Genomic DNA, 25,208 nt, shown 5'->3' with positions numbered 1-25,208 from the left:
TGAAATGCTGTAACAGTCTTTTCAGTCTTCATGAATTTCATGTAGTTTAATTGTTCTGAGTTAATGCATAACTTGGTTTACAATTAAAAGGAAAATCATTCCAGGTCCTACTTCCACGTCATATTCTGTTATTTCAACATGATCATTGACAGTTCAAATGAAAGGTTGAATACAGGGTGATTTTAAATATGCACTAATTTTGAGATTTTTTTGTTCCAGGAGATTCTTAAAATGTATCATTAGATAAAAAATTTATTTGGTTCCTGGGATCCCACAGGGTCCAAGACCTCAGCCCCCTGCAAATTTTCCTCGGATTTCACAATTTTCATTTCGCAGCCCTGTGGTATAATGGAGCATAGTTACACATTTAAATGATACACCAGGTTGCTTTCACAAACATTACAGTTGTTGAAAAAATGCTAATTTTCAAAAAGTGTTGAAATATACCAATTTTCATCACCCCAGATACCAATGTGGACAGTTTACTATCATATTTTTACCATATATTCTTGCATATCTCAAGAGGATATGCTGCAAATATGGTGTTGTTATTGAGCTTCCTTCATGTAATTTTTGTCTTGTAATCAGAATGCAGTCGCAACAATATTTCAGTCATGATAACAAATAAGCAGTTTGGAAAAAAACCCTTACACAATATCTTACTCATAAACAGTTTCATTGTTTTATTTAATAAATTGCCAAAAATAATATAATCTCAGCTGACTTTTACTGTTTAGATTTTAAAATCACACGCAGAACTCTCAGAGCTGCGTGTCATCACTCTCTCAGAGCTGCGTGTCGTCAGAGCGAGCGGCAAAAAGTTTGTACCTGAGTTTTCTGAGGTGGTGTTTGTAGTTGCCATCTGCCATGCCGGTGTTTGCCAAGCCGGACAGTGGGAATACCACCTCAACCGGCAACTTAGCCCCGCGACTGGACAGCAGCAATGTCCGAGGCCCGCCCAACGTGGTGAATTCACTGAGGCCGCGCGCTGCGTCATTAAAGCCGCGCGTCACGAGTGCCGCTTCCCCGAGGCCTCGTGCAGCCACCGCGGATCCATCAGCGCAGAAACACCGAGGCCGCGCGGCACCAGCGCAGTGCAGATCCATCCCGGTGACAAACAATGCAGGCTGTTAACATCGGCGATCGTCAAGCTGCTCATAAGCCGACCATGGGGCCTAAGAAGGTTCTGACAGCGGAGGAAGGTGATGATATTAAAAAATCTCTGGATTTTCTATCAGAGGAGATTTCTGTTGTGAAGCAGCAACAGAAATCAATCATGGATCTGGTGGAGGAGGTGAAGGCATTACGGCTCCAGAACGCCGAGAAAGACCGGCATCTGGTGCAGCTGGAAAATAGAGTGGCTGAATTGGAGCAGAACACCAGAATCAACGACGTCATCATCACAGGTCTTCACATCAAACCACGGTCCTACGCACGGGCGGTAACAGATGAGAGCGGAGGGGAGCCCAGTGAACAGGAGGTCAGCTCTGTGGAAAAACAGGTTGCTGATTTCCTCCTATCTAAAGGTATAGAAATGGATTTAAATAACATTGAAGCGTGCCACCCTCTGCCCCGGAGAAATGACGGTGGTAAACGAACCGTCATCATGAGATTCATCAACAGAAAACACAAAACAGCACTGTTAAAACAAGGAAGAAAACTGAAAGGGACAAACGTATTCATCAATGAACATCTGACCAAACGGAATGCAGACATCGCCAGGAAAGCACGCTTCTTAAAGAAACAGGGAAAAATCCAGCACACATGGACTTCAAACTGTAAAATATTCATCAAACTGAACGGATCACCAGAACAAGCAAAAGTCATGGCAATAAGGAACATCGAGGAGCTGGACAAATATGAACAATAGGTATGAGGACTCAAACACATCACAGCACCATGATGCAGACTGGAGCAACCCACTCATCCATATCATCTACACCCGGAGACAAGAGAGACATAATGACTAAGGATAATGATCCGTTTATTTCTGCCCAGGAGCTCTGTCCAGATACATTTAATTATAATAACTCTGCTAACCACCCCTTCGAATCTGAAAATGATCCTGATACCTTATTCAGTGAGAATATTGTGAGACAGTGCAAATATTTTACAGAAGAACAATTCAAAAATTATAAAATCAATGATGAAAATTTTTCAATTATACATTTCAACAGCAGAAGTCTTTCTCGTAATCTGTCCACTATTAATGATTGTTTGAAAACATCCAAAAAACGTTTTTCAGTTATTGCAATTTCAGAAACATGGTTAAATGAGGATAATAAAGATCTGGTATATCTTGATGGTTATGAATTGTTCCTGGTTAATAGGCAGACGAGAAGGGGCGGAGGTGTTGCATTGTTTGTAAAGTCAGATTATAACTGTAAACTCATTAAAAACGTCATTTACAGTGGACAACATCATGGAATGTGTTACCATAGAAATTACATCTATAAACTCCAATAACATAGTTGTTAGTTGCATTTACAGAGCTCCTGGGACAAATATTGACACCTTTGAAGACATTATCTTAGGAATGTACAACAAAATCAACAGAAATAAGCATTTATTTGTCTGTGGAGATTTAAATATAGATTTTTTAAACCCTCACAATCATCCACAAATTACCTCATTTATAAACACCTTGTACTGTTTAGGACTGTTTCCAACCATCATTCATCCTAGCAGAATAACTATGGATAGATCAACTCTCATTGACAATATTTTAACTAACGTTATATCCGGTAATCTTAGTGGGGGACTACTGGTCAGTGATATCAGTGATCACTTGCCAGTTTTCTCAGTCTTTGCATTGGAGGGTTGTTGTATGTATCGAAGCAATATCAAATTCATGAGTAGAAAAGTAACACCTGAAACAATTGATAATTTAAGGGAGGATTTATCAAGTCAGAATTGGTCAGATGTTTTTGTTGATGATGTTGACAGGTCATATGATGCTTTCAATTCCATTTTTTCCAGTTTGTATAATAAACACTGTCCATTTGTTGACAAAATATATAGAAATCAATATAGCAACAAACCATGGATAACTAAGGGGCTTCAGAGGGCATGTAAAAAGAAAAACGTACTATATAAACAATTCATAAAACTACGAACTAAGGAAGCTGAAAGTAAGTATAAAACATATAAGAATAAGTTAATCAATATCACGAGACTCAGTAAAAAAATATAATGAGTTACTTGTCAAAAATAGAAATAATATCAAAAACACATGGAACATATTAAATGAAATAGTAAAAAAGAATAGAGTAACTAGAGATTATCCTTCATTTTTTCAGAGTAACAACTACATCACGATTGATAACGACGAGTCTGTTGCTGAACACTTTAATGAATACTTCGTTAATGTGGGTAAAAATCTTGCCAGTAAAATTGACTCATCAACTAATAACTTCTGGGTAAATAATTCAACGTTTAACAAATCTGTTTCAATGTTCATTGGTGGTACTCATGAAAGGGAAATACTTGATCTGGTTCATGGTTCAAAAAGTAAGAAATCGACTGATTTTAATAATTTGGAGATGGCTTTATTAAAAAGAGTTATTGATTGTATAGTAAAACCGTTCAATTATATTTGCAATATGTCACTAAGTACTGGTAAATTTCCTTCTCAAATGAAAATAGCCAAAGTAATTCCTCTGTTTAAAACTGGTGACAAACACACATTTTCTAATTATAGACCTATATCACTCCTGCCACAATTTTCCAAAATTTTGGAAAAAAATATTTGCTAAAAGATTAAATGATTATTTACTGAAGCATAACATCATTTGTGAAGAACAATATGGATTCAGAAGGTCTCGAACTACATCACATGCTTTGATGGACTTTGTGGAAAGTATAGCAACTGCAATTGACAATAAACAATACACAATAGGTGTTTTTTTTTTTATTTACAGAAAGTGTTTGACACAATTAACCATGGAATACTATTAATTAAACTGCAGAAATATGGAATCGGAGGTCTGGCATATGAATGGATAGCTAGTTATTTACAAGGCAGATTTCAGTATGTTCAATTCAATAATACAAATTCTGAACTCAGGGATGTCACATGTGGGGTGCCGCAGGGCTCAGTGCTGGGTCCTTTGTTGTTTATAATCTATATAAATGATATAAGTTGGGTGTCGAGTTCACTGAGATGTGTCCTTTTTTGCGGATGATACAACTGTGTTCTGTAGCGGTGAAAATCTTGAACAGCTTCTGGACATAGTGGAGAAAGAACTGGAAAAATTTAAGGTTTGGTTTGACGCTAATAAGTTGTCACTCAACCTTGGGAAAACTAAATGTATTATATTTGGAAATAAACAGGCACTATAAACAATAAGGAAATTGAGTTAGTAACAGAGAATAAATTTTTAGGTGTTATAATTGATAATAAACTTAGTTGGAAACCACATATAAATTATGTGAAATCAAAATTGTCAAAAACTATAGCCATTTTGTATAAAGCCAAAGACCTACTGTCGCAAGAAGGGTTACTTACTTTATATCATTCTCTGATGGTACCATATATGACATATTGTGTTGAGTCATGGGGAAACACTTACAAATCAAATACCAATCCAATATTCCTTTTGCAAAAACGAGCCATACAAATCATCTGCAATAAACAATATCGTGAACCAACTCATTCTCTATTTGTGTCTTTAAATTTATTAAAATTCATAGATTTGGTTGATTACATTACAATTCAAACTTTATTTCGAGTGAAAAACCAAGCCTTACCGAGACATGTCCAGAGTCTGTTCCGATTGAGGGAATCCAGATATAGTTTAAGAGATTGTGCAATTTTTATGAAACCACCAGTAAGAACAAATGTAAAGGGTTTTTGTGTGTCTGGTTGGGGTGAGGAAATGGAACAAATGTTCAACAGAGGTTAGAATGAGTAGTACCTTAGTAAGATTTAAGAAACTACTCAAAAAGAACATTCTGTCTAAGTATCATAAAGAAGCAAATATAATTTGATTTATATGGAATGTTCAATTTATAAGTGGGACTTATTGTATATTTGAATGTGTGGGTATGTATATGCGTATGTAGATATATAGATATGGGTAGGTATATATGTATATAAGTGACTGTGTATATTTATGTTTGTAAAGTATATAGGTATATATGGCACAGCCCAAGCAGAGGGTCACCCCCAAGAGCCTGGTCTGCTTGAGGTTTCTTCCTTATAGGGAGTTTTTCCTCACCACAGTTGCCTAGTGCTTGCTCTGGGGGTTGGTAAGGTTAGTCCTTACTGGCGTAAAGTGCCTTGATTCAATTTTCTTGTGATCTGGTACTATATAAATATAATTATAAGTGAATAGTATATTGATGTGTATGTCTGTGTGTCGACATAGTGAATTTGTATTTATGTAAATATGACTGATTAGAATTGTTGGACTTGTACTAGCAGGGGTGGGCGCTAATAAGCTTTGCTTCAGCCCACACCCTGTCGGACTCACTAGTTTTGTCTGTGTTTGTTTGTGGAATTGTTCATTTTTTTTCTATTTGAATATTTTGTGTGCCAAATAAAAAAACTTTGTCACTTTGTCAAATCACACTTGTCATGAATAACTTTCAAACATATATTGTCACATTAACAATGATTAGTTTGAATATCTTTCTTGTTAAGAGTTGGTAAAACATCTCTTATTTTCCTTCTAAATTGATTTTGAGTGATCTATTTACTGTTTTACACTGGTTTACAGAAATAAAGGTGAGTTTGGTATTCCTTGCATTGCTGTTTGCTGACAGCAGTGCGTGTCTGTGCTCATTTCTTCACATCACATGACATTATATGGGGAAATGTGTAGTTAGAAGTAGTATTAAGTATTGCCCAATGCTCAGCGACCTAATCCCAGCATGACCTAATTCTCTTAAAATAGATATTTTGCCATTTTTGTCTATTTTTAAACATAATGGGAATGTGGTTGTTATGGTTTTCCCAATTTCTAGTGACGCAACCAAGGTGTTTCTCAATATTCATGAAGTGACCTAATCCCAAAATGTCCAGATCCACCCAAAATAGCCAATGTGTCATGCTAATGTGTCTAGTTATAATCACACAAAGAAAGCTCAATAACAACACCATATTTGCAGCATATCATCTTGAGATATGTAAGAATATATGGTAAAAAAATATGAATATGACAGTCAACTGTCCACATTGGCATCTGGGGTGACAAAAATTGGCATATTTTCACACTCTTCAAAATTATTTTTTTTCAGCAACTAGAAATTATGTTAAAACAACCTGGTGTATCATTTAATTTTGTAACTATGTACCATTATATCACAAACCACCATACAAAAAGTTCTATAGCCATAGCTGGTATATTTCTTTGATTTTAAACTAATCAAAGATACAAATAACATGTAATATTTTGGGTTTTCTTCCATTTTGAGGCCTTTATGGAAAGCAGATCACACTAGATACACCACCAAGTAGTTAATGTGCTTGGTTTCAATTCAGAAGGTTCCGGGTTCAAATCCCACCCCTGCCACATTTCTCCATGTAATGTGGAGTTGCGTCAGGAAGGGCATCCGGCGTAAAACCTGTGCCAATTCAACATGCAGATCCACCTTGGATTTGCTGTGGCGACCCCGAGTGCAAACGAGGGAGCAGCCGAAGGGACTTACTTACTAGATGCACCATAACTGCCAACATTTCCAAACTGTACACCAAAAGTTAGCCTGGCAGGAGCAGTTTCAAAGCTGTGAGGCATATCGGGAGCTCATTAACATGCAAAGTTGGTAGACAACACTGTTTTCACAATATGTGAAAATTTCACAAAAATTTCCAAAGGCTGTAACTTAAAATGTTTGCAAGATACAGACCTAATATTTGGCATTTCACCATAACTTTGTAATAGGAATAATACATCCAACTGACAGACCAGAATTGAGGGGTGACTTGAGATGGAATGACCCAAGTGTAAGTGATGCCTTGCTCCAGATCTGGGAGGAGACTCCCAGGACACCATTCAGAGCCCTAACATTGTCAGACATGATTACAAGCACATGAGTACCATGTTGAGTTGCTCTAATGGAATTATGCAAACTAGACAAGTCTACAGCATCATTTTTTTTCTCTTTGATTTTTGAGGTGTCTTTGAATTCAGCCATCTGTTGACCGTTTTCATTTCCATTATACAGTGTGGCATTTCATTTCTAACACATTACATATCATAATACCTCCAAAATTCTGAACCTTTAAACATTTCAAATCAAATCAATTTTATTTATATAGCGCCAAATCACAACAAACAGTTGCCCCAAGGCTCTTTATATTGTAAGGCAAAAGCCATACAATAATTACAGAAAAACCCCAACGGTCAAAACGACCCCCTATGAGCAAGCACTTGGCGCCAGTGGGAAGGAAAATCTCCCTTTTAACAGGAAGAAACCTCCAGCAGAACCAGGCTCAGGGAGGGGCAGTCTTCTGCTGGGACTGGTTGGGGCTGAGGGAGAGAACCAGGAAAAAGACATGCTGTGGAGGGGAGCAGAGATCAATCACTAATGATTAAATGCAGAGTGGTGCATACAGAGCAAAAAGAGAAAGAAACAGTGCATCATGGGAACCCCCCAGCAGTCTACGTCTATAGCAGCATAACTAAGGGATGGTTTAGGGTCACCTGATCCAGCTCTAACTATAAGCTTTTTCAAAAAGGAAAGTTTTAAGCCTAATCTTAAAAGTAGAGAGGGTGTCTGTCTCCCTGATCCTAATTGGGACCTGGTTCCACAGGAGAGGAGCCTGAAAGCTGAAGGCTCTGCCTCCCATTCTACTCTTACAAACTCTAGGAACTACAAGCAAGCCTGCAATCTGAGAGCGAAGCGCTCTATTGGGGTGATATGTTACTATGAGGTCCCTAAGATAAGATGGGACCTGATTATTCAAAACCTTATAAGTAAGAAGAAGAATTTTAAATTCTATTCTAGAATTAAAAGGAAGCCAATGAAGAGAGGCCAATATGGGTGAAATATGCTCTCTCCTAGTCCCCGTCAGTACTCTAGCTGCAGCATTTTGAATTAACTGAAGGTTTTTCAGAGAACTTTTAGGACAACCTGATAATAATGAATTACAATAGTCCAGCCTAGAGGAAATAAATGCATGAATTAGCTTTTCAGCATCACTCTGAGACAAGACATTTCTAATTTTAGAGATATTGCGCAAATGCAAAAAAGCAGTCCTACATATTTGCTTAATATGTGCATTGAAGGACATATCCTGATCAAAAATGACTCCAAGATTTCTCACAGTATTACTGGAGGTCAGGGTAATGCCATCCAGAGTAAGGATCTGGTTAGACACCATGTTTCTAAGATTTATGGGGCCAAGTACAATAACTTCAGTTTTATCTGAGTTTAAAAGCAGGAAATTAGAGGTCATCCATGTCTTTATGTCTGTAAGACAATCCTGCAGTTTAGCTAATTGGTGTGTGTCCTCTGGCTTCATGGATAGATAAAGCTGGGTATCATCTGCGTAACAATGAAAATTTAAGCAATGTTTTCTAATAATACTGCCTAAGGGAAGCATGTATAAAGTGAATAAAATCGGTCCTAGCACAGAACCTTGTGGAACTCCATAATTAACCTTAGTCCATGAAGAAGACTCCCCATTTACATGAACAATTTGTAATCTATTAGATAAATATGATTCAAACCACTGCAGTGCAGTGCCTTTAATACCTATGGCATGCTCTAATCTCTGTAATAAAATTTTATGGTCAACAGTATCAAAAGCAGCACTAAGGTCTAACAGAACAAGCACAGAGATGAGTCCACTGTCTGAGGCCATAAGAAGATCATTTGTAACCTTCACTAATGCTGTTTCTGTACTATGATGAATTCTAAAACCTGACTGAAACTCTTCAAATAGACCATTCCTCTGCAGATGATCAGTTAGCTGTTTTACAACTACCCTTTCAAGAATTTTTGAGAGAAAAGGAAGGTTGGAGATTGGCCTATAATTAGCTAAGATAGCTGGGTCAAGTGATGGCTTTTTAAGTAATGGTTTAATTACTGCCACCTTAAAAGCCTGTGGTACATAGCCAACTAATAAAGACAGATTGATCATATTTAAGATCAAAGCATTAAATAATGGTAGGGCTTCCTTGAGCAGCCTGGTAGGAATGGGGTCTAATAGACATGGTGATGGTTTGGAGGAAGTAACTAATGAAAATAACTCAGAACAATCGGAGAGAAAGAGTCTAACCAAATACCGGCATCACTGAAAGCAGCCAAAGATAACGATATGTCTTTGGGATCCTTATGAGTCATTTTTTCTCTAATAGTTAACCATTAACCATTTCAACAATGGTTTGAAGTTGAAGAGGGTCAGTGCAGTCCTGTGGCTCTTGACTCTGTGACTGTGTTTGACATGTCTTCAGGTCTCTGTAAACTGTGTCTGACCTTCATGGAACGATTACTCACACAACAGTCACACTTAGTGGAGATGAGAAGGAAGGAAGCTGTGTGTAACCGGTCTCTTTTAGCTTCCTTGTTGAGAAGCATGAGTGCTTCCCCTATTTCAGCACCTGGTTTAAAGAAATGGAACCTCTCACAGACGTGGTACCTGGTGCTCGTCACAGACAGCTGTGATCCTGGAGCAGAGCACAAGTCACACCTCTGTTCTGCACCAGCGCTTTGTGTGTCTGCACAAAGCATCCTGTGTGAGAATGCTGTGCACTGCTCTGGTGTCATCCTGTCACAAATATTTGTATGTCTAAAACCTGGGTTTGAGGTGGTGTATTTGAACTTTAATGATGTCATAAAGTGACCTGTTGAAAGGGTTTGTCCCACCTCCCACGTCCTGAAAGCTGCTGTCCGTAATCAGTAAGGACCGGTTGCACTGTGAACTCAACTACGTATTTGTTGTGTCTCATAGGCCTACTTTGTGTCGGACTACGACCCCACCATTGAAGACTCCTACACAAAGATCTGTAATGTGGATGGCAAGGAGACACGCCTGGACAGTAAGATGAATTCATTCTGATGCTTTGTTAGTGTGTAAGTGGCAGAGAGTGTGTGTTTGCTCTCTGGATGTGTCATTTCCTTGTTGGGACTTGTTCTTGGCCCAGACTGCAGGTTGTTGGGTTGTGCTGCTACACCACGTGTTTGTGTGTGAATCATCTGCTCTTTAAGCCACATCAGTTTGCTTCAGAAGACAAAATAAGGTTTACACTCGACCTGCACAATTCATCACATGGCACTCATATTCTATTCTTATCCTGTGTGATTATAACATCATGAGAAGGTGTGATTTAGAAAAAACAAAACAATAAACAAAATGTTTTTGGTACTGCACTGAGCCTGTATGCAGACTTTTCCCCTGCCAGGAGATACTGTGGACTAAACGTTTGGTGAACACTGGTTCATGGTTCACTTTTTTTTTTTTTTTTTGTACATGGGAGGGATTACCGCTCACTGTTGTTTTATTTATTTATTCTCCCTCCGGTTCACTGCATAAGTTAGATAAAAGCCTGTAGTTTGGTTTTCTCACAGATTCAGCTGCTATAAACCCATTTTCACATGAGTACAAAAGTTAAGTTGTCCAGTTTTCAAGGAAATAATCTGATTTTAAAATGTGATCCTTGTGTGAACAGCAGATCTTTGCATGAAAACTGTGTGGGGGGGGGGAAAAACTATGGTTCAGGAAGTTTTATCATCCAGGTTTTAACGTTTGTGGAGTAGATTTGAAAATGAAACCATTCCAGGTTCAATGCTTGTACGAATAAGGCATTTATTAAAGGGGTCATGTTGTACAAAGCCAGTTTTTTTTATCTACCTTTTATCTTTTCATTTGTTATAGGACTGCACGGTATCGGAAAAAATTGACGTTGTGATTTTCTTTCTTTTTTTTGAGATTGGAAATATATGTTGCGATTATAGGAATGTCTTGCAGGATGTTTAGGATACATTGAAAACCCTGTACATATGCCTGTGGTGCTGTAATGCTTCCAACATGGACGTGTTCTGTGGCAATTCCACAAAAAACACAACTTGTAGAAAGGATGAGCACTAGAAGTGAATGAAGTTTAATTATGTAACAGCTGAGTGGATCCTTGTCATTTGATTCGTGCTTTGTATGTCATGTGACATGGATTATTCGGCCCATTTGTGTTGCTTTGCATTTAGAGTGCAGTTTGTATCCATTTAGCTTGCAAATTTGGTTCCATGCGTCTGGTACCATTGCACGCTGCGAACCCACCCACTAATATGGACAGCATTTAGTTAAACATGCAAAGTTTGTTTTGCTGATGGACGAAGATTTGAAGGAGCTCATTGACAGTGCTAATTCTTTGAACAAAACAAATACACTGCGCTGTAAGCTGTGTGGAGGCATGAAGAGCTGTTTTTTTTTTTGTGTTTTTTTTCGCTGCATTGAGGAAGTACAGTCTTTTTTTGGGGGGGTACACAAAGTCAGTGCAGTCACACACCAAATGTAAATCCTTTTTCTATTGTTTATAAATTAATATAATATCAAATGACAAGGATCTGTTTTAGCCATTATATTAGACAAATGTTATGTTTTTACATTCTTTCAATGGAACAAATATTCGGCGAAAACTAGAACGTACCATTCAACGTGGCTTCGCCTCATTGAATGGTACGTTCCAGCTTTCACCTCATTAAATATTTGTATCATTGAACTCATAAACATTCATTATTTGTATACTATTCAAAAAATGCCTTTTATTTGTATTCGATCAGAGTTTTGATCAACAGGGAAAACAGTGGATTTATCAGTGCGGCTGCAGTCCACAGCCCAGTTTTTCACAGGCTGTGTTTATGTTCACACACAGTTATCAACAGAAGATGCCCTTATTTTAGAAAATGCCATTTGGAAATACTTTAATTCCTTATTGTGGAAATTGCTTGTGAATAAAGACTGTGTTTTTAAAGAAGTCCCTCTATGTTATAATGCAGTGCTTCAAGTTGTCTTTTTTCAGCTGAGGGTGTCATTGATGCATGCAGTGGGGGAGAAGGTGCATGTGGTGCACTCACATTACCAGGATCCTTTAACTGAGTAAATTCCACGTCTTTGTTGTTTTTTTGTTGGTTAGTCATGAAAAATGAAAGTGGATTTTTACCCTGATCACTTGGCAATGTAAATGTTCATGCTTAATTTAATTATGCCACAATGTAACAGTCGCACACATGCACATCGTGATGGGAGATTTTAAAATAATATATCGTGCAGGGTTTTATGTGTTTAAAGTTTAATGATAAAAATGTCAAAAGTCCCAAAATTCTGTGTTTTCAGACAGTCTGATGCCATTATAATCACTGAGGGCTAGTGGGGTGTAATGGTTCGTAGCTGATCCATGATCTGTTTGGCCCACCCCCCACGCTTCAGCACGCAGGTGAACTGCAGATTAATTGGAAACTTTTAAATAAGTGTGATTTTTGTGTTGGTGACTGTATTTATTTATTTATTTATTTTTATCTGGATGCAGTCGCAGTAAAGTCATTGAGTGGAGGTTAAACCAGATGCGTGTTCAGTAGGTGAACACAGCCTGTTAAAAACAGCCTCATCCGCTTCAGCGCCATTTCTGGGGTTGTTTAGTCGGTCTGATAAGAATCGGCCTGATAAAGGTCTTTTTGATTATCCACCTAAACTTGATTCATAGAAAGAGCACGCTTCAGTGCTCTGTCTGCGAGGTGGAGCAGCCAGTGTCTGCTGCTGGTATCAGTACACACCGCGATCTGTTTCTAAAAACAACATGAACACACTGCTTCTCTTTAATTACACAAGTCTCTCAGATCATCAACAGTACGCAGCTGTCTCGCTGTTTTGTAGTGCAGAATTGTGGAGCAGATACAGAGGTTTTAAAACAACCTGTGTACCCACACCGTGCAGGCCCTGGGTGCAGGGGCAGTCCCACTGGGATGAGGGGTTGAAAAGGCCTCCCAAACCCCTTAAAGTTCCACTTTTGAAGCTAATAAAGAAATAAGAATGATAATATCGAGATTCTACTACTTACCAGACAGTGGGACGTCTTTGTCTTTTTAAAGAAGAATTTTACTTTATAAAATTAACTCACCTTTAAAATCCACTCCATTTTCTGCCACTTACCTGAGTCCGGGTCACGGTGCCAGCAGATCAAGCAGCTCATCCCACACTTCCTATCATTGGTCAAGTTCATTGACTTTTCTGAGGGGATCCCAAGATGTTCATACTCCACACAGATTTGACAAAGGCTACATTGTAATCATTGATACTGGTCATATTGCAATGACATGCACAATGACATGCAAATACACTCTGGTCCACAAGTACAATATTTGGACAGGACTACCATTTTGTCATTTTGCCTTGATGCAACTCCACGCTGGAGTTGTGTGTGTGTGTGTGTGTGTATATATATATATATATATATATATATATATATATATATATATATATATATATATATATACACACGAGGTCTATTAGAAAAGTATCCGACCTTATTATTTTTTTCAAAAACCATATGGATTTGAATCACGTGTGATTACATCAGACATGCTTGAACCCTCGTGGGCATGCGAGAGTTTTTTCACGCCTGTCGGTTACGTCATTCACCTGTGGGCAGTCTTTGAGTGAGGAGTCGTCCACCCTCTCGTCGATTTTTTCATTGTTTAGGAATGGCTCAGAGACTACTGCTTTGTTTGATCAAATTTTTTTCAAAACTGTAAGGCACAACTGAGTGGACACCATTCGATAAATTCAGCTGGTTTTCTGTAAAAATTTTAACGGCTGATGAGAGATTTTGGTCTGGTAGTGTCGCCGTAAGGACGGCCCACGGCGCCTGACGGCGATCTGCGCTTCGAGGCGGCAGCGTCTCACCGTTTCAAGTTGAAAACTTCCACATTTCAGGCTCTGTTGACCCAGTAAGTCGTCAGAGAACAGAGAACTTTCAGAAGAAGTCGGCATGAGGAGTTTATTCGGACATTCCATTGTTAACGGACATTTTGTAATGAACGTGCAGAGTCGCATGTCGGGCCGGACCCGACCGCGGGGGGTCGCGACAGGAAAAACACCTCCGTTGGAAACCTTAACGTGCAAGTTGGAACATGCCCAAGCTGTTAAACAATTTCTCAGTTACTCACTTGTTGAAAGCCATCAAAAGCAAATGGTTACAAATGGTTTTCAACACAGAGGTGTTTTTCCTGTCGCGGCGCACACAGATTTGCCAAGTCGTCACGGAAACGACTCAGCGAATTTGCGCGCACGTCTTTCATTAAAAAATGTCCTTAAACAGTGGAATGTCCGCATAAATTCCTCATGCTGGCCTCTTCTGAATCTTCTCTGTTCTCTCACGACGTCCTGGGTGAATTAAGCCTTAAATTAGGATGTTTTCAGCTCGAAACAGGCCGACGACGGCGCCTGGAAGCGCTGCACGACGTCCCGCTCCGTGGGAAGTCCTTACACTGACAGAAACACCCCATAATCTCTCATCAGCCGTTAAACTTTTCACCGAAAACCATCTTAATTTCTCGAATAGTGTCCACTCGGATATTCCTCACAGGTCCAGAAAAAATTTTGATAAAGCAACGCGCGCTGTCTCGGGCAGCGTGTGAAACAAAGGAATTCAGCCGAGAGGGCGGGACCACATCTCACTCAAGGCCTGCCCACAGGGAAATGACGTCACCGACACGCGTGAAAAAACTCACGCATGCGCACGAGGGTTCAAGCTTGATTGGCGTAATCGCACGTCATTCAAATCCATATAGTTAAAAAAAATAAATAAAAGGGTCGGTTTATTATCTAATACACCTCGTGTGTATATATATATATATATATATATATATATATATATATATATATATATATATATATATATATATATATATATACAGTAGTACAGTAGTGTTCAGAATAATAGTAGTGCTATGTGACCAAAAAGATTAATCCAGGTTTTGAGTATATTTGTTATTGTTACATGGGAAACAAGGTACCAGTAGATTCAGTAGATTCTCACAAATCCAACAAGACCAAGCATTCATGATATGCACACTCTTAAGGCTATGAAATTGGGCTATTAGTAAAAAAAAAAATAGAAAAGGGGGTGTTCACAATAATAGTAGTGTGGCGCTCAGTCAGTGAGTTTGTCAATTTTGTGGAACAAACAGGTGTGAATCAGGTGTCCCCTATTTAAGGATGAAGCCAGCACCTGTTGAACATGCTTTTCTCTTTGAAAGCCTGAGGAAAATGGGACGTTCAAGACATTGTTCAGAAGAACAGCGTAGTTTGATTAAAAAGTTGATTGGAGAGGGGAAAACGTATACGCAGGTGCAAAAAATTATAGGCTGTTCATCTACAATGATCTCCAATGCTTTAAAATGGACAAAAAAAACAGAGACGCGTGGAAGAAAACGGAAAACAACCATCAAAATGGATAGAAGAATAACCAGAATGGCAAAGGCTCACCCATTGATCAGCTCCAGGATGATCAAAGACAGTCTGGAGTTACCTGTAAGTGCTGTGACAGTTAGAAGATGCCTGTGTGAAGCTAATTTATTGGCAAGAATCCCCCGCAAAGTCCCTCTGTTAAATAAGACATCTGCAGAAGAGGTTACAATTTGCCAAAGAACAGATCAACTGGCCTAAAGAGAAATGGAGGAATATTTTGTGGACTGATGAGAGTAAAATTGTTCTTTTTGGGTCCAAGGGCCGCAGACAGTTTGTGAGACGACCCCCAAACTCTGAATTCAAGCCACAGTTCACAGTGAAGACAGTGAAGCATGGTGGTGCAAGCATCATGATAAGGGCATGTTTCTCCTACTATGGTGTTGGGCCTATATATCGCATACCAGGTATCATGGATCAGTTTGGATATGTCAAAATACTTGAAGAGGTCATGTTGCCTTATGCTGAAGAGGACATGCCCTTTAAATGGGTGTTTCAACAAGACAATGACCCCAAGCACACTAGTAAACCAGCAAAATCTTGGTTCCAAACCAACAAAATTAATGCCTCGCAGATGTGAAGAAATCATGAAAAACTGTGGTTGTACAACTAAATACTAGTTTAGTGATTTACAGGATTGCTAAAAAAAACAGTTTGAACATAATACTTTTGAGTTTGTAGCGTCAACAGCAGATGCTACTATTATTGTGAACACCCCCTTTTCTACTTTTTTTTTTACTAATAGCCCAATTTCATAGCCTTAAGAGTGTGCATATCATGAATGCTTGGTCTTGTTGGATTTATGAGAATCTACTGAATGTACTGGTACCTTGTTTTTTTTTAAGAAATACGAGGTCTGTCATGCCTGTCGGTTGCGTCATTCGCCTGTGAGCAGGCTTTGAGTGAGGTGTGGTCCACCCCTCTCGTCTATTTTTTTTATTGTGAATAAATGTCTGAACGATTTGGATCTTTGCTGCATCAATTTTTTTCCAGAAACTGTGAGAGACCTCCAGGTGGACACCGTTCGAAAAATTAATATGGCTTTCAGGGACGATTTTATGGGGATTACACAGATTAAGGAGTGATCCAGATGGTTTAAAGACCACCCACAACTGCTGAGAGCGCGGTGCGCTCCCAGCCCCCAGCTGCTCGGCGCAAAGCAACGCCGTGATGAAGCCTCACAGGACATGTTCTGGCATGTCCAGCTCATGCACAATCACAATCGGAAATTCACACGACTGGAAAGCAACCGGAATCCGTCTGAAATCCACCTGAATGCTGTCCTGAGAGACCAACACCGAGGTGGTTCTGTCCCGTGTAATGAATGGAGCCGTGGCGCGTCCCTCCGCTTTTCTTTCCATGAAAAAAACTCCTGTAACGATGGAATGTGCTGGAAAAAGTGCTGATGTCCACATCTTCTGCCTTTTGGTGAAAGTCAGACAAGGTCCCGGATCAACAAAGCTTTCACGTTGGACATGATCTGGTTGTTCCAGCGGGGTGTGAGCCTGTCGATGGGGGCTGGGAGCGCGCCGTGCTCTCAGCAGTTGTGGGCCGTCCTTAAAGCGGCAGTAACACCCCGTAATCTGTTTAAGCCCCATAAAATCGTCCCTGAAAGCCATATTAATTTTTCGAACGGTGTCCACCTGGAGGTCTCTCACAGTTTCTGGAAAAAAATTGATGCAGCAAAGCTCCAAATCGTTAAGACATTTATTTGCAATAAAAAATAGACGAGAGGGGTGGACCACACCTCACTCAAAGCCTGCTCACAGGCGAATGACGCAACCGACAGGCATGAAAAAACTCACGCATGCGCACTAGGGTTCAAGCTTGTCTGACGCAATCACACGTGATTCAAATCCATACGGTTTTTTAAAAAAATAATAAGGTCGGATACTTTTCTAACAGACCTCGTATATATAAACATGATTGGGATTGAAAAGGGGATAGGAGCATCTTCTTTACAATATGTGACATCAGTGCAGGGATTTGTAAATGAGTTGTTATTGCACATGATTTGTGGACATATTAATATTGCACGTGATTTGTGGACATATTATTGCATGTGGTTATTTCACAGTGTTATTGTACAGTCTGACAGCAGCAGGGAGGAACGACCTGCTGTATCGTTGCTTCTTGCACTGAGGGTGCCTCAGTCTGTCACTGAATGAGCTGCTCAGCTCCACTACAGTCTGGTGCAGAGGTTGAGAGGAGTTGTCCATGATGGATTTGAACTTGGTTAACACCCTCCTCTCAGCCACCTCCTCCAGAGAGTCCAGAGGACAGCCCAGGACAGAGCTGGACTTCCTGACCAGCTTGTTCAGTCTCTTTCTCTCCCGCTCTGTGCTGCTCGGGGCCCAACAGACGACAGCATAGAGGAGAGCTGAGGCTACAGCAGAGTCGTAGAAGGTCTTAAGCAGAGGCCTCCTCACTCCAAAGGATCTCAGTCTCCTCAGGAGGTGGAGGCAACTCTGGCCTTTTTTGTACAGGGCGTCAGTGTTGAGAGTCCAGTCCAGTTTGTTGTTGAGGTGAACACCCAGGTATTTGAAACTGTCCACAGTCTTTATGTCCTCCCCCTGGATGTTCACCGGTGGATGAGGTGGCGGTTTCCTCCTGAAGTCGATCACCATTTCCTTTGTCTTACTGGTGTTGAGACACAAGTGGTTGCGCTCACACCAGTCCACGAAGTCTGTGATGACCGACCGGTACTCCAGCTCGTTCCCCTCACACACGCGACCCACGACCCACAATTGCCAAGTCATCAGAGAACTTCTAGAGGTGGCAGCTGTCCGTGTTGTAGGTGAAGTCCGAGGTGTAAAGGGTGAAGATGAAAGGCGAGAAGACGGTGCCCTGGGGGGCCCTGGTGCTGCACCTTACCACCTCAGACTGACAGCCGCGCAGCCGCATGTACTGCGGGCGGTCAGTGAGGTAGTCGATGGTCCAGGCGGCGAGGTGTCCATCCACACCTGCGTCCTCCAGCTTCCCCCGCAGCAGCGCCAGTCTGATGGTGTTGAAAGTGCTGGAGAAATCAAAGAACATGACTCTGACAGCGCTCCCACCGGTCTCCAGGTGGGTGAGCACTTGCTGCAGTAGGTAGATGACGCTGTCATCTACCCCGGTGTTGGGCCTGTAGGCGAACTGCAGTGGGTCCAGGATGTCGCTCACCACGGTGTGGAGGTGAGACAGGATGAGCCGTTCCATGGTCTTTATGAGGTGGGTGGTCAGGGCAACTGGTCTGTAGTGGGCTGGTTCCTTGGCATGCGGTGTTTTGGGAACCGGGACCACACAGGAGGTCTTCTACAGGGTGGGGACCACCCCCAGGCTGAGGCTCATGTTGAAGATGTGGCTGAGGACCTCACAGAGCTCATCTGCACAGGTCCTCAGCAGCCTCGGGGAGATCCCATCAGGTCCTGCTGCTTTCCTCTGCTTCAGCCGCAGGAGCTGGCCTCTCACCTCAGTCGGAGTCACAGTGAGGGAGGAGGGGGAGAGGGGAGCTGAGGTGGGCTGGTGTTGAATACAGTCGCAGGGGAGGAGGGACGAGGTCCGGGGTGCAGTGGAGGTAGAAGGTGGGGGGTCAGAGGGACTGGAGGGCTGGCTGCTGGAGACATGTGGAGAGTTGAGCCTCGGTCCCACCAAGTGAAGGAGTGAAGAAGGAGCCATGCATCCTGTTTTTTTTTGTTTTGTGAGCTATCGTGGCATTATAGTGGCTCAGAGTGGCTCTTAGAGGCATTATCTTCAGTTAATGAGGCTCCTCTCTGAGCGTGGCGCTAATTTCAAGATGTTCAAAATTTAGCAACAACAGCGTGTCGCAGTTTGTGTTCGAGTTACTGCGATGGCTTAGAGGCATTTGCGTGGTCCTTACGAGTCTGCAAAAAAGTCCATTATCCATGAGCCTGGCACCTTCGCAGGACCTGAGTGGCTATTTTTGGAGCGGCTCCTCCTCTTGCACACAAAATTGCACCTGCTCTGGACTATATTTTGTAGTGGATTAATCATTTTCTGCCAAACCTTGGATGTTGAAAACACTTCTAATCACTTCTGGAATCACAGAAGACTGTTTCATCTGGACACTTTTTTTCCTCTCTTTCCTGCTCCATGTGGGATGTATTTTGAACAGCTTATGGTAACTATTTTTAATGTTTTTTATAGCTTGATAAAACAGTTCCTAGCTGTAAAAGTATGTCTGTATGTTGATGTCTGTTGTATGTAAAAGTATGTTGATTTAATATCTTGTTAATGGATCACATGAGCTCCGCTGTGTGTGCGCACTGAGGCAGGACCTGAGAGGCTATTTTTGGAGTGGCTCTCCTCCTTTGCGCACCAAATTCCACCTGCTCTGTGCGCTGGACTCTATATAAAATAATTATTTTGTAGCAGATTAATCATTTTCTGTCAAACCTTGGATGGCGAAAATACCTCTAATCACTTCTGGAATTAATGGATCACATGAGCTCCGCTGTGTGTGCGCAGTGAGGCAGTGACTCATCATCATGCTTCAAACGAGCATTTAGGCAGAACGCCAGCTCACAAAAGAGTGATATTTCAGTCAATATTGGACGAACACAAAGTTAAAATTTGGGTGACTGCGTGAAAGTGGATGTGTGTTTAAAGCCATGGAAGATAATAACTCCAGTGGAGCAGCTAAGAGCAGGAGCTGTGCGGCAGCACAGGTGGAGAGCACGCAAAAGAGCGATTTTGAAGACATAACACAAAGTTAAAAGTTGTATCATGGTGACTTGTAAGCTGCGGAAGAAATAAAGAAATATATATATTGTTGTGAAAGTGTCGTGACACGGACCCACAACAGGGGGCGTTAATGAACTGACAATGGATAAGCCAAAAGTAACAATTTAATGTTGTGAATCGCACAACGACGTACAGACAATAACAATATGGTGGACTGTCAATCATACACCAGGTGACGTGTGGGCAGGCTCGACGATAGAAGACGCCTGGCGAGAGAAGAGCCGGATCCCCACACAGCTTCCACCACCAACGGAGTTGAAGAACACCGGAGCCGCCAAGCCCTGCGCCCCAGGTGGCCGCTGTCTTCAGCAGTCAGACCCGGTACTGCTGGCAGAAAACAGAGACAGTCCTGATGAGTGTGAGTTCGCACACTCAGTAATCCCACAGTCAGTGTTTAGTTAGGAGGGAGCACCTCCACCTCCAATCACACACTCGTGCAGCTCCTGTTTCACCACTTATCTGGTTTGGGGTGTGAGGCGAAGCCGTCGCTGATCACACCAAATGCCAATCCCACAGATAAGGACACACCAGGAAAACGACTGCAAAGAAGTTCAGATTAATACTCAATGTTTTGAGTCAGCAGAGAAAATTACCTGAATGGTAGCTGATTTCTCGGCGAGGAGGTGGAGTTGCAGTCCGGCCTTTATGGTGATGGTGATGAGATGAATGAGTGACAGCTGTCACTCCCAGTGGCTCCGGCGCCCTCTTGTGCTTGAAGCCCGCACTCCAAGCAGGGCGCCATCTGGTGGTGGTGGGCCAGCAGTACCTCCTCTTCAGCGGTCCACACAACATATATATTGAAAATGATCCACAGGTGTATATAATAAAACGGCCACCTCATTCTGTATGCAGAATGGCACCGCGCGCAAAAGAGTGCTTTTGCAGAAATAAACGGATGAACACAAAGTTAAAGTGGATTCACGTTGTAAAAATGATTGTGCTTAAAGCCAGGGAAAAAATAAAGCCAGCAAACCACGGATGGAAAGGAAGCCAGAAAGAGCACAGAGGCGGCTGTCCATGAAAGGACAACAGCAGCGCACGCGCAAAAGAGCAATTTTGCAGAAATAAACGGACAAACAAAGTTTTGTGTGTTTAAAGCCGCAAAAAAAAAAAAAAAAGCCAGAGAGCCGCGGAGCCAGCGAGGAGCACAGAGGCGGCTCTCCAGGAACCCGTGGTTCGGGTCTAGCTGGTCTGGTGCACAGGTGGACAGCAGCCTGTCGCACAGTGCACAACTGCGGAACTGTGATGGAGTGTCTATTTTTGGACTGCATTTAAAAAAAAAAAAAAAAAAAAAAAAAAAAAGAGACATCTTTAAATGCTGCTGTGAATCTGTGAATTGAAAACCAACACTTTGAAGGGACCAGGTGTAGGAGGGCTGGAAGTTTGGACCAAACTCATGCCTAAACGTGCGCCAGCATGGCGTTATCATGGCGCTATCATGGCACTACGTGGCTTAGTGTGGCTGATGCGAGCCATTCAAGGCTGTAACAGATTTAAGTTCTCTTTTGTTCCTGCAGCCATTACTGTTCTGAACACAGGCCAAGGAAGGAGTTAAAACTGTGGAAGCATTTTAATGGACTGTATTTTGTAATGTTTAGACTGTGTAATTGTTTGTGATGCTGCACCATGGTACTGATATGTGTTCTGTGTGTCATGTGCTTTTAATGTATTCTAAAGCTGCAAAACTAATTGCCCCATGGGGGACACAAATAAAGTGAAGTGTAATGACAGGTGGTCGTGGCTCACTAGAGGCTGCTACGAGGCACATAGTGGCACCTTCATAGTGGATACGTGATAGATCAAAACGTGGGTCATTCTTCAAATAATCACCCCACACCCATCCGTGGCTCCTTCTTCAGCCTTCATTATTCGGTGGGACCGAGGCTTTGGGAGCAGGCAGGGGGGCGTAAGGGAGTAAGTTGGAAAATATATACACACACATGTATATGTGTAACACATAACCAGATGTCCTAATAGACTGATATTATTTGTCAAGGAAATGTCTAAAGGAAATAGGGCTGGATGCAAAAAATGGGAGAATTTGAAAAAGAAATATAAGGTTAACAGAACTAGATGCAGCCCAAAACATACATACAGGTTGTTGTTGTCCATTCAGTTGCTCCCATTTTTGTTCAGGGTCGCCACAGCGGATACAGCCAGATCCACATTGGCATTTGGCACAGGTTTTACGCCAGATGCCCTTCCTGACGCAACTCCAGGGTAACCTGGAGAAACACACACAGCCGCTGGTGTTCCAAAGAGGTCTCCCATCCAAGTACTAACCAGGCCCCACACTGCTTAGATTCTGAGATCTGACGGGATCAGGCTGACACAGAGCAGATCGGCTGCCATAACATACATACAGGTGCTGGTCATATAATTAGAATATCATGAAAAGTTGATTTATTTCAGTCATTCCATTCAAAAAGTGAAACTTGTATAATGTATACATTCATTGCACACAGACTGATATATTTCAAGTGTTTATTTCTTTTAATTACTAATTAATTAATTAATTACTAAAAAGTCCCTTCGGCTGCTCCCTTGTTTGCACTCGGGGTCGCCACAGTAAATCCAAGGTGGATCTGCATGTTGAATTGGCACAGGTTTTACGCCGGATGCCCTTCCTGACGCAACTCCACATTACATGGAGAAATGTGGCAGGGGTGGGATTTAAACCCGGAACCTTCTGAACTGAAACCAAGCACATTAACCACTTGGCCACCACCCCTGCACTAATTAATTAATTAATTAATTAAATTACTAATCAATCAATTATTAATCAAACAGTATTAATTATTACTATTGATTAATCATTATTAGTATTATTAAAATTAATTACTTGAGAATTAATTATTAATACTATTAATTATTATTATAAATTATGAATTAATTAAATAACATGACATGATTGCAGTGCGTCTAAGAAATGTGTGACTTCTTCTGTTTCTTTGCATTTACGCAAAAAGGCGAGAAAATAAAAAGAGCAAACAGGCTACTGCAACAAGTTCCATTTCGGTTGCCATGTTAACCAACACTGAAGACGGCAGTTAGACACAGGCAGTTTTTTCCTCCTAAGGCGGAGGGGTGTCTCAATTCATAGGGCCAGAGGCGTACTCCTTTGCCTTACCCCTTGTTTTAAAGGGGTAGGGGTAGGGCCAAGGGGAAGGGGTACAAAAGAGAATTGAGATTGGGGGCAAAAGACCCAGAATTTAGGTATAGTTGAGGCCACGGCATGCTCCATTTGCTTGTAAAGAGTAACAAGTGTAGAACTATACCATGTCAGTATGCTCGCCAAACGAAAGGTAAAATAAGTGCGTCTTAAGTCTGGACTTGAAAGTCTCCACAGAATCTGACTGTTTTATTAATGCAGGGAGATCATTCCACAGAACAGGGGCACGATAAGAGAAAGCTCTGTGACCTGCAGACTTCTTATTCACCTTAGGGATACAAAGTAGTCCTGCACCCTGAGAACGCAAAGCTCAGGCCGGTACATAAGGTTTAATTAGGTCAGCTGGGTAGGGAGGTGCCAGTCCATGAACAATTTTATAGACTAGTAGCAGAACCTTAAAATCTGATCTCACTGGGACAGGAAGCCAGGGAGGGGATGCCAAAATGGGTGTAATGTGGTCAAAAGTCTGGCTGCAGCATTTTGAACCAATTGGAGAGCCCCAATGCTGGACTGCAGTAAACCAGATAATAGAGCATTGTAATAGTCCAATCTGGAATAGATAAACGCATGGATCAGGGTCTCAGCATCAGCCACAGACAGGATGGGACAAATCTTCGCGATGTTTCACAGGTGGAAGAAAGCAGTCATTGTAATATTTCTAATGTGAAGGTCAAAGGACAATGTAGGATCAAAATTTACGCCAAGGTTGCTCACTTTGTCAGTGTGATGTATGACACATGACCCTAGGCTAAGCATTAACTGATCGAATTGATTGAAAATGTCTCACTGGACCAAGAACCATCATTTCAGTCTTATCAGAGTTTAAAAGTAGGAAGATTACAGACATCCAACTTCTCACTGATGCAAGGTAATATTCTAAGGATTTCATGTGAATCAGCTTACCAGCAGTTATCGGCATGTATAACTGAGTATCATCAGCATAGCAGTGAAAGGTAATCACAAAACACTGTAATATGTGCCCAAGAGGTGCTATATAAAGGGAGAAAAGCAGGGGGCCTAAGACGGACCCCTGTGGAACCCCAAATTTCATGTCACTAAAGTTAGAGGTAGTGTTACACACAGTGAGAACAAATGGTCAAGTATGACGTCAACCATGCAAGGGCACTCCCAATAATCCCAAAATTATTTTCCAGCCTATCAAGTAGAATATGATGATCCATGGTATCAAACGCAGCACTAAGATCTAACAGTACCAGAACCGTAGTGGTGTCCGAATCAGTTGCAAGCAGAAGATCATTCACCACTTTAGTGAGAGCCGTCTCTGTGGAATGATATTTTCTAAAAGTAGACTGCAGTGGCTCAGAGAGATTATTCTCAGTAAGATAGTCCACGAGCTGCCATGACACCACTTTTTCCAGAATTTAAGAGCAAAATGATTTGATTTGATATCGGCCAATAGTTTTTCAATACACGAGGGTCAAGATTAGGTTTCTTAGGTAATGGTTTAATCACTGCAGATTTGAAACATTTAGGAACAGATCCAGAAGTTAAAGAAAGATTAATAATTTCAAGCACAGTCGGCCCAAGAGTGGGCCACAGGTCCTTAAACAGTTTTGTTGGTATAGGATTAAATAAACGGGTTGTGCTTTTTGTTGATGTTATGAGTTTCGTCAGCATGCCTAGAGAGGCTCTCTCAAATTCTGTAAATCTAGGTAATACCTCAGTAATGGCGCCCACCACAATAGCAGGGTGTAGTAAGTAAGTAAGTAAGATTTATTTATATAGCACCTTTCAAGATAGAAATCACAAAGTGCTTCACATAAGAACAAAGAAATAAAAAGCAGCAGAAACATAAAACCATAAAAACTAGGTAAAAGCCAGCCTATACAAAAGGGTCTTTAGCTTCACTTTAAATGTTTCAACAGA

At 41.2% G+C, this 25,208-nt stretch overlaps 1 protein-coding gene across 1 annotated transcript in view; it reads left to right on the top strand.

The window, feature by feature from the left end:
- The window catches only part of rras (RAS related), a 168,300-nt gene that overhangs the window by 34,556 nt on the left and 108,536 nt on the right, over nt 1–25,208 (top strand). Inside the window, exon 2 of the mRNA XM_034190365.1 lies at nt 9,899–9,986. Within this exon, the coding sequence (XP_034046256.1) occupies nt 9,899–9,986 (88 nt within the window). The remainder of the gene's footprint in view (nt 1–9,898; nt 9,987–25,208) is intronic.

Source organism: Thalassophryne amazonica, chromosome 16, assembly GCF_902500255.1.
Source record: "Thalassophryne amazonica chromosome 16, fThaAma1.1, whole genome shotgun sequence".
Lineage (NCBI taxonomy): Eukaryota > Metazoa > Chordata > Actinopteri > Batrachoidiformes > Batrachoididae > Thalassophryne > Thalassophryne amazonica.
This window is presented reverse-complemented; position numbering and strand designations above follow the sequence as displayed.